The 17,437-nt window shown below is 42.9% G+C and overlaps 1 protein-coding gene across 2 annotated transcripts in view; it reads left to right on the forward strand.

Moving 5' to 3' along the window:
* abcc1 (ATP-binding cassette, sub-family C (CFTR/MRP), member 1) overlaps nt 1–17,437 on the forward strand; it is a 169,919-nt gene that overhangs the window by 43,187 nt on the left and 109,295 nt on the right. For both annotated transcript variants that reach the window (XM_055651875.1, XM_055651876.1), the window contains 4 exons: nt 895–1,071; nt 11,242–11,367; nt 13,016–13,153; nt 15,743–15,868. In XM_055651875.1, the coding sequence (XP_055507850.1) occupies nt 895–1,071; nt 11,242–11,367; nt 13,016–13,153; nt 15,743–15,868 (567 nt within the window). The remainder of the gene's footprint in view (nt 1–894; nt 1,072–11,241; nt 11,368–13,015; nt 13,154–15,742; nt 15,869–17,437) is intronic.

Consider the following 17,437-nt stretch of genomic DNA (forward strand, 5'->3'; position numbering starts at 1 on the left):
TGTTTCCACTCTGGCATGTTCCTTTAAGCAGATTATCCTCTGACTATCCTTGATCAGACTTTGCTGGCTTTACCTTGCACTAAACGTTATTCCCTTATGTATCTATCTATATCTATTACTAAAACTCTCACCTTGACCACTTCTTGTCTGTTGTACTAAGGTACCCTATATCGCTAGGATTATTAAGCCACCTTACTCACCGTCCACTTCTGCTCCAAGTCACCAAGTTTTGTTCTGATTGGTGAAATAGTACAAAAGTTATGAAGGTTGTGAAGGTTTCCCCCCTCCCCCTCCCCCCACAGCCCACCCCCTCCCCCTCCACCACCCCCCCCCCCCCCCCCGTCCCAAACACTCACCCCTTCCCCACACCCCCCTCACCCACACCCCTGCCCCCTCCCCCACCCCCCCCTCCCCCACACATCCCACCCCTTCTCCCACACCCACTCCCCCCCCCCCCCCCCATTTCCCCCACCCCCCACACCCCCTCCTCAGAGTGGTGGAATATTGCTTTGGGGGAACGGGTTGAGTTGGGGGAACAGGTGAGTGGTGGAATGTTGCGTTAGAGAATGGGTTGCGTTGGGAGGGACTAGGCCTCCTGTGTTAATGGGACCCAATGGGTCCCACTTAGTCCAGTATACTGTAAATGGCTCAAATGCAATAATGCATTGCCTTTCTGCTAACTAGTTAACACGCAACAAAAACGTTTCACTGTACCTAGGTACACTTTCCAGTAATATCTCTGCTTAGAAACATGCTAAAGATTCTTCTGCTTTATTGGAATACAAAGAACGAGTGACATTCATGCCATAAAGATGCCATGAAATTTATTTAATTTTTTAAAGAAAACATCATTTTCTGTTGTAGAACTTAAAATCTTCACTTAATGTTTTGCAGGATTCGAATAAAACATGGTACACAGAAAATCCAGACTTTACAAACTGCTTCCAGAGAACCATCCTAGTATGGATCCCTTGTGTCTACATCTGGGCATGTTTTCCATTTTACTTCCTTTATCTTCGTTATAACTCGCAAGGTTATATTAGGATGTCATTGCTCAATAAAACTAAAACGGTAAGAGTGATGACTGTTTATTCAATTTTTAATGTACTTGATTGTCACAGATTTAGATGTTTTGTACACTTAATGTCACATGCTTAACTCGTATCTTCCTATTAGGGAAAGATAAGTGTAAACAAATAGCTATCTGAAATGTTGGCCTTTCAGCAGCACAAGCCACGGGAATTGTAATTCTGCGGCCTTTTAACTGATCTATGTATGGATTCCAAGGTGTTCTCTTAGCTGTGAAGGAATGAGTATCTAATATCTCTGAATGGCAGTATTTTCTTTTTGTACATGGCTTATTTTATGTGTAGGAAGGAACTGCAGATTTTGGTTTAAATCGAAGATCGGCACAAAATGCTGGAGTAACTCAGTGGGACAGGCAGCATCTCTGGAGAGAAGGAAAGACAGAGATGCTGCCTGACCTGCTGAGTTACTCCATCATTTTGTGTCTATCTTTGGCTCATTTTATGTCTTGCCACATAATATTTTCTCGAACATCCAAATTACCAAGAGACAATCCTTTCATCATGATTTGAATTTTGGTGCTTCTCACCTGGTTTATATTTTTAATATTGAAAAATACCAGGATCTTGTAACTGATTGAACTCTGGCCTTGGTCTGTATTCAATTATGCTGTGTCTTGTGGTTTTAACAGTTTGAGCAAAATATTATGCTTGACAATACAGGTTGAATGCAGTGTTTTTTCCCCAACACCCTCGGTTCCAGAGCCTTTCTGGATTATCTGTTTCTCTGGACCAACAGAGGTCACATGAAAATGAAATCTACAATACACCCCTGGCCCACTAATTACCTCCCTCTGCGTCTCTAAAGCACCATAGTGTGCCAGAAACCTAAGTTCAACAGATTTAATATGTGAACTGAATGTGAATGGAATGACCTGCTGACCCATCCCTGGATCCCACCGTCTTGACTCACAAAGTTCACCAGTGAATTCACCTTCATCCACTGCATGTTCCAGTGACACGGCTGTTGCGGCTCACTTTATAACCCCTGGGGACATTCTTTTGCGGCACTTTTTTTGCGTTGCCACCGACACCTCTTCCCCCAGAGGTGCCGAAATACTCCACCTTGGAAGCAACAGCAGATGAGAGAGAGAGAGAGAGAGAGAGAGAGAGAGAGAGGGAGAGAGAGAGAGGGAGAGAGAGAGGAGGGAGAGGAGTCTCTTGGCAAGCTTATGGATCTGTGATGTGGCAAGTCAGAAAAAGTCCTGTAAAATAAAATGATGAAAATAAATTTATTATACTGTTTGAAATAATGCTTTAATGGGACACGTTAAAACATTATGGTACATATACAGCTTGATTAAGGAATGCTCAAGCTCCCTATGGTGGCAGAGTTTGTAATGATTATAATCCAGTGTGACAATCTCCATTACCATGATTTATGTTTCTGAGGTCACATGCTGTCTCATACTTGATTATTTTTTAAATCTGTTTGATCTTGATACATAATCTTGAGAATTATTTATTTTTGCATTGGCTATATTTAAGCTCTTGGTCATGGTCTCAAATCCTTTTATTTTGTAGTCAAAACTAGGTGCATGTTTTATTGATCAGACTTTCTTTGTTCCTTTTTTCGCTTATCTCTTTCTTCTACTCCATTTTCTTTTTTGTTGTTGTCAATTCTCTTCGAAGTAGAAATTGGTAGTTACGACGTTGTGGGTATTATGGAGACATGGCTGAGAGAGTATCGGAGCTGGGAGCTGAATATCCAAGGTTACATGTCCTATTGGAAAGAGAGACAGGTGGGCAGAATGGATGGGGTAACTCTTCTGGTAAGGAATGTGTTTGTCCTTAGCAAGGGGTTACACAGGATCAGAAGTTGTAGACGAATCCTTGTGTTAGAGCTACGAAACTGCAAGGGTTACAAGGCCCACGTGGGAGTTAGTTTACATGCCTCCAAATAGTAGCCAGGAAGTAGGGTACAAATTTAATCAGGAGAAATAATGTTGCAATAGTATTGGGGATTTCAATATGAATGTAGATTGGGAAAATCAGATTGGTACTGGACCCCAAGAGAGGGAATTTGTAGAGTGCCTACAATATGGTTTCTTAGAGCAGCTTGTAGTTGAGCCAACCAGGGAAAAAGCAATGCTCAATTTGGTATTGTGTAATGAACTGGATTTGATTAGGGAGTTAAAGGTAATGGAATCCCTAGGAGGGAGTGACCATAATATGATAAAATTCAATCTGCAACTTGAAAGGAAGAAGATGAAATTGGATGTGTCGTTGACACATTGACACGATTACTGTTGAGCAAAGGTGACTACAGAGGCATGAGGGGGGGGGGGGGGGGGGGGGGGAGTCTGGCTAAAGTTGATTGGAATATGACTTTAGTTGGAATGACGATGGAACAGCAATGGTAGGAATTTCTGGGAACAATTTGGAAGACGCAGGATCTTTTCATTCCAAAGAGGAAGAAAGATTCTAAGAGGGGAACGAGGCAACCGTGGCTGACAAGCGAAGTCAAGGACAGTATAAAACTAAAATAGAATGCATACAACATTGCAAAGATTAGTGGGAAGTTAGAGAATTGGGAAGCTTTTTAAAAACCATCGGAAGGAAACTTAAAAAGTCAATATGGGGAGAAAAGATTAATTTGGAAGGTAAGCTAGCCAGTAATATAAAAAAGGATAGCAAAAGTTTATTTAGATATATAATGAGTAAGAAAGAGGCAAGGGTGGATATTGGAGCATTGGGAAATGATGTTGGGGTAGTTATAATGGGCAATAAAGAAATGGCAGATTAATTTAATATGTTTATTTGCATCAGTCTGTACAGTGGAAAATACCACCAGCATGCCAGAAATTCAAGAGGGTCAGGGGTGGAAGTTAGTGGAGTGGATATTACCAAGGAGATGGTGCTGAATGGTCTGCAGGTGGATAAGTCACCTGGACTGGATGGACTGCACCGCAGGGTTCTGAAAGAGTTGCTTTAGAGATTGTGGAGGCATGATTTGTGATCTTTTAAGAATCACTGCTAAAGTGAGGCTGTAAAAGAAGATGAGTGCACATGGTATCAGAGGGACGATACTAACATGGATATCAGGTTAGCTGAATGGGAGAAGGCAAAATGTGGCAATAAGTCGTCAAGTCAAGTCACATTTATTTATATAGCACATTTAAAAAAAACTCTCGTTGGCCAAAGTGCTTTACATTTGTTATAAGAATAGCACAACAAAAGGAGGCTATTTCTAGTTGGCTGCCAGTCACTGGCAGTGCAACAGACGACCAGGTCAGCACTGGGGCAGCTACTCTTCATGATGTATATTAATGATTTGGATGAGGGAATTGAAGGCTTTATGACCAAGTTTGCAGATGATACGAAGATAGGTGGAGGGGCAGGTTGTGTAGAGAAAGCAGGGACTCTGCAGAAGTACTTGGACAGGTAGAGTCAAAGAGTGGTACAGTGTGGAAACAGGCCCTTTGGCCCAACTTGCCCACACCGGCCAACATGTTTCACGTAGGGACAGTGGGCAGAGAAGGGAATACCGTGTACAAAAGTGTGGAGTCATGCATTTTGGTGGTATGAATAAAGGTGTGGACTATTTTCTAAATGGGGAGAGAATTCAGAAATCAGAGGTGCAAAGGGACTTAGGAGGATTATTGAGGATAAAATCATGTGGAATAGATCAGGTAGATGCACTGTCTCTTACCCAGAGTAGGTGATTCGAGGACAGAGGATGTTGCTTTAAGGTAAAGGGGAAAAGATTTAATAGGAATCTGAGGAGTAACTTTTTCACACAAAGGGTGACGGGTGCATGGAACAAGCTGCCAGAGGAGGGAGTTGAGGCAGGGACTATCCCAACGTTTAAGTAACAATTAAACAGATACATGGATAGGACAGGGTGGGAGGCATGCAGGCAGGTGGGACAAGTGTAGCTGGGACATCTGAAATGTCCTCATTATTCAGGGAACGGGGGTTCCCCTCCTCCACCATAAATGAGGCTCGCACCAGGGTCTCTTCCATACCCCGCAACACTGCTCTCTCTCCCCATCCCCCCACTCGCAACAAGGGCCGAGTCCCCCTAGTCCTCACCTTTCACCCCACCAGCCGTCACATACAAAAAGTAATCCTCCGTCAGTTTCGCCACCTCCAACGTGACCCCACCACTCGCCACATCTTCCCATCTCCCCCCATATCTGCCTTCCGCAAAGACCGCTCCCTCCATAACTCCCTTGTCAATTCTTCCCTTCCCTCTCGTACCACCCCCTCCCCGGGCACTTTCCCTTGCAACCGCAAGAGATGCAACACTTGTCCCTTTAACTCCCCCCTCGACTCCGTTCAAGGACCCAAGCAATCGTTCCAGGTGCGACAGAGGTTTACCTGCATCTCTTCCAACCTCATCTATTGCGTCCGCTGCTCTAGATGTCAGCAGATCTATATCGGTGAGACCAAGCGGAGGTTGGGCGATCGTTTCGCCGAACACCTCCGCTCGGTCCGCAATAACCAAGCTGACCTCCCGGTGGCTCAGCACTTCAACTCCCCCCCTCCCCCTCTGTCTCCGACCTCTCTGTCCTGGGTCTCCTCCATGGCCACAGCGAGCAGCACCGGAAATTGGAGGAACAGCACCTCATATTCCGTTTGGGGAGTCTGCATCCCGGGGGCATGAACATCGAATTCTCCCAATTTTGTTAGTCCTTGCTGTATCCTCCCCTTCCTCAGCCCCCCTGCTGTCTCCTCCCATCCCCCAGCCTTCGGGCTCCTCCTCCTTTTCCCTTTCTTGTCCCCGCCCACCCCCGCCCCGATCAGTCTGAAGAAGGGTTTCGGCCCGAAACGTTGCCTATTTCCTTCGCTCCATAGATGCTGCTGCACCCGGTGAGTTTCTCCAGCTTTTTTGTGTAACCTGTAGCTGGGACATGTTGGCTGGTGTGGGCTAGTTGGGCCAAAGAGCCTGTTTCCATGCTGCATCACCCTGACTATGAATCTATTCCCAAAAAGTTAATTTGCAAGTAAATTTGGTAATAAGGAAGGCAAATGCAATGGCAGCGTTTATTTTGAGAGGACTAGAATATAAAAACGGAAGCTTTATAAGGCATTGATTAGACAGCATTTGGAGTACTGTGAGCAGTTTTGGGCCCCATATCTCAGAAAAGGTGTGCTGTCCTTGGAAACAGTGCAGAGGAGGTTTATGAGAATGATCCCAGGAATGATTTGGTTAACATATGATGAGCATTTAATGGCTCTGTGCCTGTACTCGCTGGAGTTTAGGATGAGGGACACCTCATTGAAACTTACTGAAAGTGAAAGGCCTGGATAGAGTGAATGTAGAAAAGATGTTTCCACTAGTGGGAGATTCTGGGACCAGAGGTCATAGCCTCAGAATAAAAGGACATATCTTTTAGAAAGATGAGGAGGAATTTCTTCAGTCAATCTGAAGAATCTGTGGAATTGATTGCCACCATTAGCTGTGGAGGCCAAGTCAGTAGATATTTTTAAGGCGGAGATTGATATATTCTTGATTAGTAAAAGTGTCAGGGATTATGGGGAGAAGGCAGGAGAATGGGGTTGAGAGGGAAGGATAGATCATTCATGATTGAAGGCGAAGTAGAACTTGATGGGCCAAATGGCCTAATCCTGTTCGTATTACTTATCAATATAATCTGGTTGGTTTCCTGTGTGCATGTCACTGAGTTTTCATTGACTCCTTCCGTCTCCTCCTCCCTTTCAGTATCTTTATTATCCCCAGAACTTCATTTTTAAACAACGTCACAGTTTGCCATCAAGCCAGTCACACTTTGACCTTTCATTTCTTTCCTGTACCATAAAATCAATGTTAATTAGTACCCATCCTATTACATGTGTGGATTGTGATGAGATGTTTTGGGCTTGTTTGTGTTCTCCTCAATTACTTTTCCACTTGGTAGATTGCTTGTATGCACAGGGAGGAACAGAGAGGAAACTAAATATCGAGCGACGCCTCACATTTCCCCTCAACTGATGAATGTCTGCTTCGCAGTTTGGACCAACAATTGGAAGCATCAGTGCTACATGGATACACAGTGCATTGAGAAAGTATTCAGACCCCTTCACTTTTTCCACATTTTGTTACATTACAGCCTTATTCGAAAATTAGTTACAGTCATTTTTTTTATCATCAATCTACGCACAATACCTCATAATATAAAAGCGAAAACAGGTGTTTAGTAATTATTGCAAAATAATTTAAAATAAATAACTGAAATATCACATTTACGTAAGTATTCAGACCCTTTGCTGTGACTCTCAAAATTGAGCTTTGGTGCATCGTGTTTCCATTGATTATCCTTGAGATGTTTCTACAACTTGATAGGAGTCTACAAGAGGTAAATTAAATTGATCGTACATGATTTGGAAAGGCACACACCTGTCTATATAAGGTCCCACAGTTGACAGTGCATGTCAGAGCAAAAAACAAGCCATGAAGACGAAGGAATTGTCTGTAGACCTCCGAGACAGGATTGTGTTGAGACACAGATCTGGGGAAGGGTATAAAACATTTTTTGGAGCATTGCAGGTACCGAAGAGCACAGTGGCCTCCGTCATTCTTAAATAAAACTTTGAAACCACCCGGACTCTTCATAGAGCCTGGCCAAACTGAGCAATCGGGGGAGAAGGGACTTAGGATAGAGCCTTACTAACATATTCAGGGAGGTGACCAAGAACCCGATGGTCACTCTGACAGAGCTCCAGAGTTTCTCTGCGGAGATGGGAGAAACTTCCAGAAGGACAACTATATCTGCAGCACTCCACCAATCAGGCCTTTATTGTAGAGTGGCCAGACAGAAGCCACTCCTCAGTAAAAGGCACATGACAGCCCACTTGGAGTTTGCCAAAAGGCACCTAAACAAAATTCCCTGGCCTGATGAAACCAAGATTGAACTCTTTGGCCTGAATGCCAAGTGTCACGTCTGGAGGAAAACAGGCACCGCTCATCACCTGGCCAATACTGTACCTACGGTGGCAGCATGGTGGTGGCAGCATCATGCTGTAGGGATGTTTTTCAGCGGTAGGAACTGGGAGACCAGTCAGGATCGAGGTAAAGATGAAAGGAGCAAAGTATAGAGAGATCCTTGATAAAAACCTGCTCCAGAGCGTTCAGGAACTCGGACTGGGGCAGACGTTTACCTTCCTACAGGACAACGACCTAAAGCTCACGTCCAAGACAACGCAGGAGTGGCTTTGTGACAAGTCCGTAAGTGGCCCGGCCAGAGCCCGGACTTGAACCCGATCGAACATCTCTGGAGGGACCTGAAAATAGCTGTGCATCAACACTCCCCATCCAACCTGGCAGAGCTTGAGAAGATCTGCAGAGAAGAATGGGATAAATTACCCAAATACAGGTGTGCCAAGCTTGTAGAGTGATACCCAAGACGACTTGAGGTTGTAATCACTTCCAAAGGTGCCTCAATAACGTACTGAGTAAAGGGTCTGAATACTTATGTAAATGTGATCTTTTTCAGTTATTTATTTTTAATTATTTTGCAAAAATTTCTAAACACCTGTTTTCACTTATTTTATTGTGGGCTATTGTGTGTAGATTGCTGATAAAAAAAATGAATTTAATCCATTTTAGAATAAGACTGTAACGTAACAAAATGTGGAAAAAGTGAAGGGGTCTGAATACTTTCTGAATGCACTGTAGAATGTGTTCTGGCTAGAGGACTTTGTTTTCTACCAGTGCGAATAATTTTGTTGCAATGCTAATGATTGACGATAGTTAATTCACCTCTACTGCAGAACTAACATTAAGGATAAGGTACACAAAATTGCTGGAGAAACTCAGCGGGTGCAGCAGCATCTATAGAGCGAAGGAAATAGGCAACGTTTTGGGCCAAAACCCAATAACACTAAGGATAAACTTGCTTGACCTCCTCTTAACTGATCTACCTGCTGCAGAGGCTGTTACAATTCTGAAGTACAGGATTGTGGGCATGCTAGTTAATATGCAAAAGGTAGAGCCGAGTGATCTCTCAACCGATGGTTCAATGCATGCTAATTCTGCCGCATCTCAATAGACAATAATGGTGTAAGGTGAAGAAGGAGGACTATGTTCGAGGAAAATCCTTGTCCTCAATGGCTCAGCATGTGAATGCTGGAGATTAGGCTGAAGCCCTTGCTAACATCTGTAAGAAGGGTGGTGTGATTTTTTTCCAGGGCTCCACTGTCAACAGAAGGTAGTCTTCATTCACTTTAATATACATATCAAATATCAAAGGTAGACTCAAAATGCTGGAGTAACTCAGCAGGACAGGCAGCATCTCTGGAGAGAACGAATGGGTGAAGTTTCAGTTCGAGACTCTTCTTCAGACTTGATATGTCAAGTTGGTTATCAAAGTTGTGAGCATTGGTTACAGCAAAGGCTATGGAACCAGGCAAAATCCAACTGAAGACTTGCCCCGTAACTCACTGTGTTTATAGCCAAGCTGCTTCATTATAGTTGCAACATAGGCATCCAGCTGCCAATGCACAACATTACCCTGATATGTGTTGCCCACGAAAGCATGATACTTCAATCCAGCTAATTATTCTCTGGATTGTCTACTCTATTCAATGTGACGATGGAATGTCTTCAGCAGTGGTTTAAGCAACACTTGGTCACTGAAGCTCAGTTTGGAGTTTGGCAGGACAACTGATCGCAACATGTCATCACATCCTAATGTGGACCAGAATGCTGAATTCCAGAGGTAAGGCAAGAGTGATTGCTGTGGATATAAAGGCACTATTTGATCATTTGGCATTGAAGAGCCCTGGTAAAACTGAAGGCAATGGGCATCAAAGGAATGACAGTCTAATGAGAGAATTCTTAAATTGTAAGAAGTGGAAGATGTTATGCCTTGTCTATTTTCTTTAAAATGTTCTTGGAAGGTGTTGCCCATGGAATTGGTCACTCCTAAATACCCTTGTTCTTTACTGTAACATGCTGTAGGGCCTGTCCCACTTGGGCGTTATTTGCGCGTCACGCAGGTGGCACGCGAAGATTTTGTGAATCCCAAAATCCTGGGGCACCGTGCGTCAAGGAATCTGGAAAGCTATAGCTTTTTTTTGCATGGATACGTTTCACTTTATGATGGAACTTCCAACAAATGAAATGGGTTGCTAAATATGCTTTATTGTAGCAGCTTAGTCTGGTATTAAATTTTGATTGAAATTTGTGAAATACATTGAACTCTATTCTTGCATAACATCTTCAGCATGGGTTGAATCATTTTGCATCACTGCAGTCTATTTCAAGGAAAGTACAGGTGCACAACCTTTTATCCGGTGTTCCGGAAACCGAAAAACTCCGAAAACCGGCCATTTTTTCCAGATGTCGTCTGCGCACCAAAGCTCGCGTTTGGCGCCAAACTTGACCCGAAATGACCCACGGTCAACCCAGGTCTGTACTACTGCAGCGCACCAAACCGGGGAGACGCTCGCATTGCTTTGGCGCCTTTTAAAGGGGGGGTGAAGGGGTAAACTTTAATTCTTAGTCCCCTACCTGGTCGGAATGACCAATGCCTTACGGGTCGCCGTGCAGTAAGCCCCCAGCAGGCTCTGGCCGGTACTAGCTCCGACAACTCTACCCCTGGCTGCGAGGCGCTCCAAATCCAGCGCGGCCCGCGGCCGGACGAGCTCCACGAATGTCGGGAGACGCGGCGTCGCAGCGCTATAACCAGCGGGGAGCGGTAAATGCACCGGGTGCTGTGCGGCAATGTTAGTCAGTTAGTTTGGAGGGCTTTTATGTGAGCCAGGGGGGAGTTGCCGGGGTCGGAGCTCCAACCGGCGCCGCCCCGGCCGGACGGACCCCCAGCTCCGCGAGAGGCGGGGTAGGGGGAATTAAAGTTTCCCCCTTACCCCCTACTCCACCACCACCACGTGCAATCCCTCCAAACTAACGCAGCGCAATGTTCTCTTTCTGATAAGGCAGCTGCTCCAGACTTTTCAAGCCGCCCGCGCTACCTACCTAATCTACGCTAAAAATCTTCCATTCGGAAATCCGAAAATGTCCGAAATCCGACAAGTGTCTGATCCCAAGGCTTTCTGATAAAAGGTTGTGCCCCTGTATAAGATTACCATTGAGATTTGTATTGTTTATTTATCAGTATGATACATTTTGGTTTACTTTCTTTAATGCTACAGCAAATGGACATTAAGATTATCTTAACATTAATAAATATGAAATATGCTTTTTTTTCAGGGTTTGGGGTTTACATTATGGATAATCTGCTGGGCAGACCTTTTCTATGCTTTCTGGGAAAGAGGTAATGGATTTGGACGAGCTCCTGTTTTCATTGTGAGCCCTGCAGTGCTTGGGGTTACAATGGTAAATGCCTTTCTTCTAAATTAATATGACTAACTTGCACTTTTTGCAAAGCAGAACTATTTTGTGTTGTAATCATTGATTAGCATTTCTTATTTCAAATGGAGAATTGAAACTAAAACAAGTTTTGATAATCTTGTGACTGGGTACTTGTGTGAACAAACTCTCCATGGTTGCTGATCACATGAGACTTTCGGTCTGTATTTTATAAAAGAGCTGCATTTGATGAGAACAGTTTTTTTTTCCCCTGAGGTAATTTGAGTGATTGGATCAAGTGTTATGACTTTTTAGCCATATCATGTAAATGAATCAAATTTTATGCACTTAATTAATTTTTTGTTTAATACTTATTGGGTTGTAAGCTGCGACATTTAACATAATTTCCTCTATCTGAATGTCTTTAGTATGAGGCATACTAGAGATGTCAATGAATCTGAAAACTAATAACTCGCAAGGACATGATTATTTACATCCCAGTGATTGTAAGAAGCAGCTATAAATATAGTGGATAATGATAATCATCAAATTCTATATATTCTTGAAGGGTTCCTCCAGATTGTGACTAATTATTTAAGGAATTTAAGGATTGTGACTCATTTATTTAAGAGAGAAAGCCGAGAACTACCAATCTCTCGCCCTTGTATCCTCTGTGTCCCATAGTTCTGCTCTTGTTCCTCCCTCCCCACTCCACCAGATCGAGCAAGTATAGAGTTCCCCTGGTCATCGCCTTTCACCTCCCCAGCCTCTGCGTCCAACACATTATTCTCTGACATTTCTGCCACATTCAACGCGGTCTTCCCATCCCTACCCTTTTCCACTTTCTGAAGAGACTACTACCTCTGCAACTCCTAGGTTCACTCATCCCATACTGCCCAAAACTACCCCTTCCCCAGGTACCTCCTCCCTCGCTTGCATCCTGGGACCAAACAGTCCTTCCAGGTGAGACAGGTTCATTGTGTTTATTGTATGTTTTGTTATTTATTATTATTGTGTATGACTGCAGGCAGGGCGAGGGAGAGGGAAAGGGGTGAGGAGAGGGGGAGGAGAGAGGGGTGGGGTACGGGAGGAGAGAGGGATGGGGGAGGAGAGAGTTGTGGGGGGACGGGGAGGGATGGGGAGGGAGGGGAGGAGGAGGGATGGGGTAGATGGGGTAGGGGAAGAGTGTGGAGGGAGGGGGAGAGGGGAGAGAGTGGGGGAGGGAGGGGTAGGGGGAGAGGTGGAAGAGGGACAGAGGGGTAGAGGAGGGAGAGAGGGAAGGGGGTGGGGTAGAGAGGTAAGGGGGGTAGGGGAGGGGGAGAGAGGTGTGGGGGAGGGGGTAGATGGGGTACCACCTCCAATTTAAATTCCATTTGGAATATTTTGGAGGACCAAGAAACTAAGAACCAAGAACCAAGAACATGAGACATGACCTCTTCAAACCTCATTTGGTGCTTTTGATAAGGCCTACTTTCACATCAGTGAGATCAAGCGTTGACTGTGACTGTTTGGCTGAACTGTTTGAAGATGTTATATATTGTCAATGATGTATACTTTTAAATTGTTGTTTGCTATCAACTGCATCAGTCCTTTGAACAAGGAGTATTGGTGAGGCATAAAATTGTATTCAGACTTATGCCATGCTAACATTAAACCTTATGTTTTTGTACTTTAGTTGGTTGCAGTTTTCCTTATTCAGTATGAGAGATTGAAAGGGAAACAATCCTCTGCTATTCTTTTGATCTTTTGGCTGCTTACATTGGTATGTGCCATTCCCAAATTAAGGACAATTATAATGACTTGTATACGTGAGGTAGGAACAATTGCATTATTTTTTTGTGCTAAGGTGGTTTTAAATGATTGTATTTAATTCATCCAATGTCTAGTTTCAAATGCTTTATTTGTATCTGTTTCTTCCTTATTTCTGAAATTTGGTGTATGTTTCCTTGAATGCTGTTATTGCACTAGCATCCTCTATATAAATTAAACAATAGTGGCAAAAGGCCATTTTTAATAATGGAAGGCTTGATAGTCTGTCTTCATCCATCAAGATTTTCTGATGTGTTGCTGGGCATCTTTGGAGAGAGCAAACTTAATATTGAATAAGAATGGAACCTAGTTCCTGTGTGTAAGCCTCAAGCACACGTTGGATCCATAATTATTGCACAAGTTTCTGTATTGGAATTGAGCTATTTTTTTTACAACACGGAAATTTTGTTAACTACCATTGGGATCGATAAGATGGCAAGGTGAATTAGTCATTTTTAATACTTAATATACTTTATATTCAAAGTACACTTCCAAGTAGTTGTCATCTGACCTTAAACATCTTGTCTTTGATTTGATTAATTTGCAACTTTGGATTGTGTTTAACATTCAGAACAAAGTTCCAAAATTACATGCAATGCTTCAACAGAACCAATTACAGGAACTTTGTGGCTTTTGTTCTTTGCTTTGCGTGTGCTTCTGAATTGAGATGTGAATTTGTCTGTAGGTTACTTTTGGGGAACTTAACATGATTTGGCTTTTAGGAAGAAGGACAAAAAAATTACTTGCCATCTAATAAATTTGTTATAATGCCTTGTATCACATCAATTGTCAAAACATTTTTCAGTCAATTAAATACTTTCAAAGGTGTAGGAGAGAGAGCACATTAAATTGTCTGAATATTGCTTAATACAGATCAAGCTGTTGTGGAACTATTGATTAAAAGTGTAGGCAAGTGCACTGGGGTAACAGCCAGTTCAAAATTGAGACATGCATATTTTGGCACCTGAATTAACATTATTATCAAAGATGGCATTGCAGGCAATGCACTTTTCCCTTATTGTTTTACTTGAGTAGGCTGGATACAGATACAGGGTTACTGTTGGTAGCTGCTGGTTTATATTTGTGCTTCTTGCATTGACTGTACAGCTTGATTTCATGAACTCTCGCAAGTCAATAACTTGTAAAGTGATTATATTGTATATGTTAATTGAAGAACAAAGCTCGTGGGCACTTTTGACTGAGTTCAAGGAGGGTCAGCACTTAATTCATTAATTCCAAGTCAATTGTGTGGTGTACTTTTCACCGGTATTTATTTAATATTAATCTAGACCAAATGCTGGCACATACCTCTGGCACATGTCTTCCCTTGCCCATCACCCCCACTGTTGCTCTCATTCAGTGTATTAATTTTTTAAAAGCCCTCGTTTTTTAATTTCAAATTCACAAAGAGTTTTGCCTTGTTGGTTATTTGATGCGTTGTACTTCCTGCTGTCCTTGGTTTTTGTTTTTCTGCCTTAATGCTGCTATCTAGGCCTTCAACTCCACTTTCTGTAACCCTGTATATGAGCACTGGCTCGTTTTAACCTGAAAATATCATCTTAAAATCTATTTGTTTGGACTATGCTTTCATCCACTATGCTCCCCCTTCTTAACCTCTCTTCCCTTGTCCTATCTTACTCCACATCCTTCTGTCACTCCATTTTCATTGTGCAAGTGTTTGTCTAATAAAGTGGCTACATTGGTGGAAGCCATTGCATAAAAATATGGGACAAATAATCTATAGAGTAAAATAGCACATGTAGTGAAGACCTGTTTGAGATTCAAATATATTGTAGTATATGTTATAGTGTAAAATCATATGCAATGTTCTTGGCCCCAAAGAACACAAAATACATTTTAACATAAACATCCACCACAGTGACTCCTCCAAATTTTGCCACATTCCTCACTGTGATGGAAGGCAAAATAAAAGTTCAATCTCTTTCCTTCCTTGTTCTCCCGCGGTCGGGGGCCTCGAGACTTCTGTTGATGGGACGATCTTGGCTCCCGTAGCCGGCAGTCGGGCCCTCCGCATCAGGGCGGTCAATCTCCTGCATCGGGGGGGATCTCAGCTCCCCCGAGCCGGGCGATCGGACTCTGGGTCAGGGCTAGTCGAACCTCCTGCAACTTTGGAGCTTCCCGACATCGGTCTCTACCCGAGACCGTGAGCCCTTCCATTTTAAAATCAGCAGGCTCCGATGGTAAGTCCACGGACCCACGGTGGAGCTCAAAGTCAGTCTCGAGCAAGACTTCCAGTTCCATGATGTTAGCCCGCAGAGCGACCAGTGATATACGATCCAGAAAACAATTGCATCTCCAGCAAGGTAAGAGATTGAAACACGACCCCCCCACTTCCCACATAAAACAAACTAGAGAACATTAGCACAAACTTTTTAAAGCACACTAAAAATAACAAAACAGACAAAAAGACAGACAGACCGTTCGCTGACGGCGCCACCCGGTAGATGTAATTAAGATTTGTTCTTTTCCATTTTCCAGTTTTTGTTTGTTTTGTCCAGTGAACATACTATTTTCCAGCAGCTCACAATGATAATAAAACAGTCTCTGCAAAGTAATTTTCTTTCTTTTTCAGCAACGTATGACTGATGTTTTTCGGGAAGTTACCTATATTATCTATTTTCTTCTGGTATTTGTACAATTCATACTTTGCTGCATAACAGATCATCCTCCTCTCTTCTCTGAATATGTTCAGGATGCTGTGAGTATTACATTGATTTAAACAAAATTGACAGATATGTGGTTACAGTGAGAGGGTTTATTATAATGAGAGTGCCTTGTTATCCTGTGATGGACTAACAATCCAGAGACCTGAGATTAAATTTTGCTGTGGAATTTAGTTTTGGTTAATAATCTGTAAATTTTTGATAAATGTTAGCACCTAAAATGTAAAAGCCTATTTGGTTTGCTGGTGTCCATCTAGGTCATCCTTTCCTGGTCAGGCATATAAATTATTCCTGACCCACCCATGTGCTTGACTCATTTATCATCAGTCGAGTCGAGAGTATTTAATTGTCATGTGTACCAACTAGACAACAGTGGTATTCTTTATTGCTTACGACTAATATGTCAGTAATTGGGATATCGCAGATATAATAAAGGCAATAATAACCACGATTGGTTGAAACTAGAGTGTAATGCAACAAAAGACAGCGACCATAGGAGATCACCATTGCTGAGATTAATTACATGTAGTGTTTGAGCCTGATGGGAAATAGGTGTTCTTGAACCAGGTGGTCACAGTTTTCAAGCTCCTTTACCTCTTCCTGATTGTAGTAGTGAAGTGAGAGCATGGCCTGGGTGCTGTGGTCCTTTGATATTGGATGCCTTTTTGAGACTTCCTCTTAGAGATCCCTTCGATGAGGAGGAGTCAGGACTGGACAATGACTTCCACCCTCTGTAATCTCCTTCATTCCTGGGTGTTCAAGATGTCAAACCAGGCCATGATGCAACCAGTCATTATGCTCTCCACTGCACACATGGATTATTTGTTGACATACTGAATCTCGTCAATCTTATAAGGAAGGACAGGCATTGATGAGCATTCTTTGTGAAGGCATTGACGTGCTGGGCTCAGTTCAGATTTGCAGATATGCACACCCAGGAACTGGAAGCTATTGACTCCACTGCTGTCCTGTCGGTGAAGACTGGTTGAATCCCTTTCTTTTCCTTCCTAAAGTGAACAATCTGATCCTTGGTCTTCTGTTGAGTGCATGACTTGTTCTGGAACCATTCAATAATCTTATCAATTACCCTCTTGTACTCTATCTGATCATTACCCATTATTCGGCCAAATATGGTGTTATTGTCAGTGAAATTAAAGATGGGTTTGAAGCTATATCCGGTTGTACAGCCATGGGTTTAGAGGGAGAAGAGAAGGGGCACTGAACACACATCCTTGATGGTCCTGTGATTATGGTTATCATTTCAAAGGGATTAGGGATGCTGTCCTTGGGCTTAAAAAGTGTGGTAATGTGGGAAAATGTTTCCCTTAGCTGAGTATTTATTACAGGATATGGGATATTTATTCCAGGATATGGGATATGACTATTAGGACTAAGATAAATGTTTCTATACTGTGGGTGGTGACACTGTGGAATTCTCTACAGAAGACAAGTATTTTAAATAGACTTCAAGGCATCATTAAATATGGTGGGAGTGCTGCCAATGAGATAAAGGGTCAACCACGATTGTATTGTCAGAACAGAAGGGCCAAATGGCCGTCTGATCTTATTATTACAATCTGACTGAAAACAACATTCACTTATTT

The sequence above is a fragment of the Leucoraja erinacea genome, chromosome 20, assembly GCF_028641065.1.
Source record: "Leucoraja erinacea ecotype New England chromosome 20, Leri_hhj_1, whole genome shotgun sequence".
Classification (NCBI taxonomy): Eukaryota; Metazoa; Chordata; class Chondrichthyes; order Rajiformes; family Rajidae; genus Leucoraja; species Leucoraja erinaceus.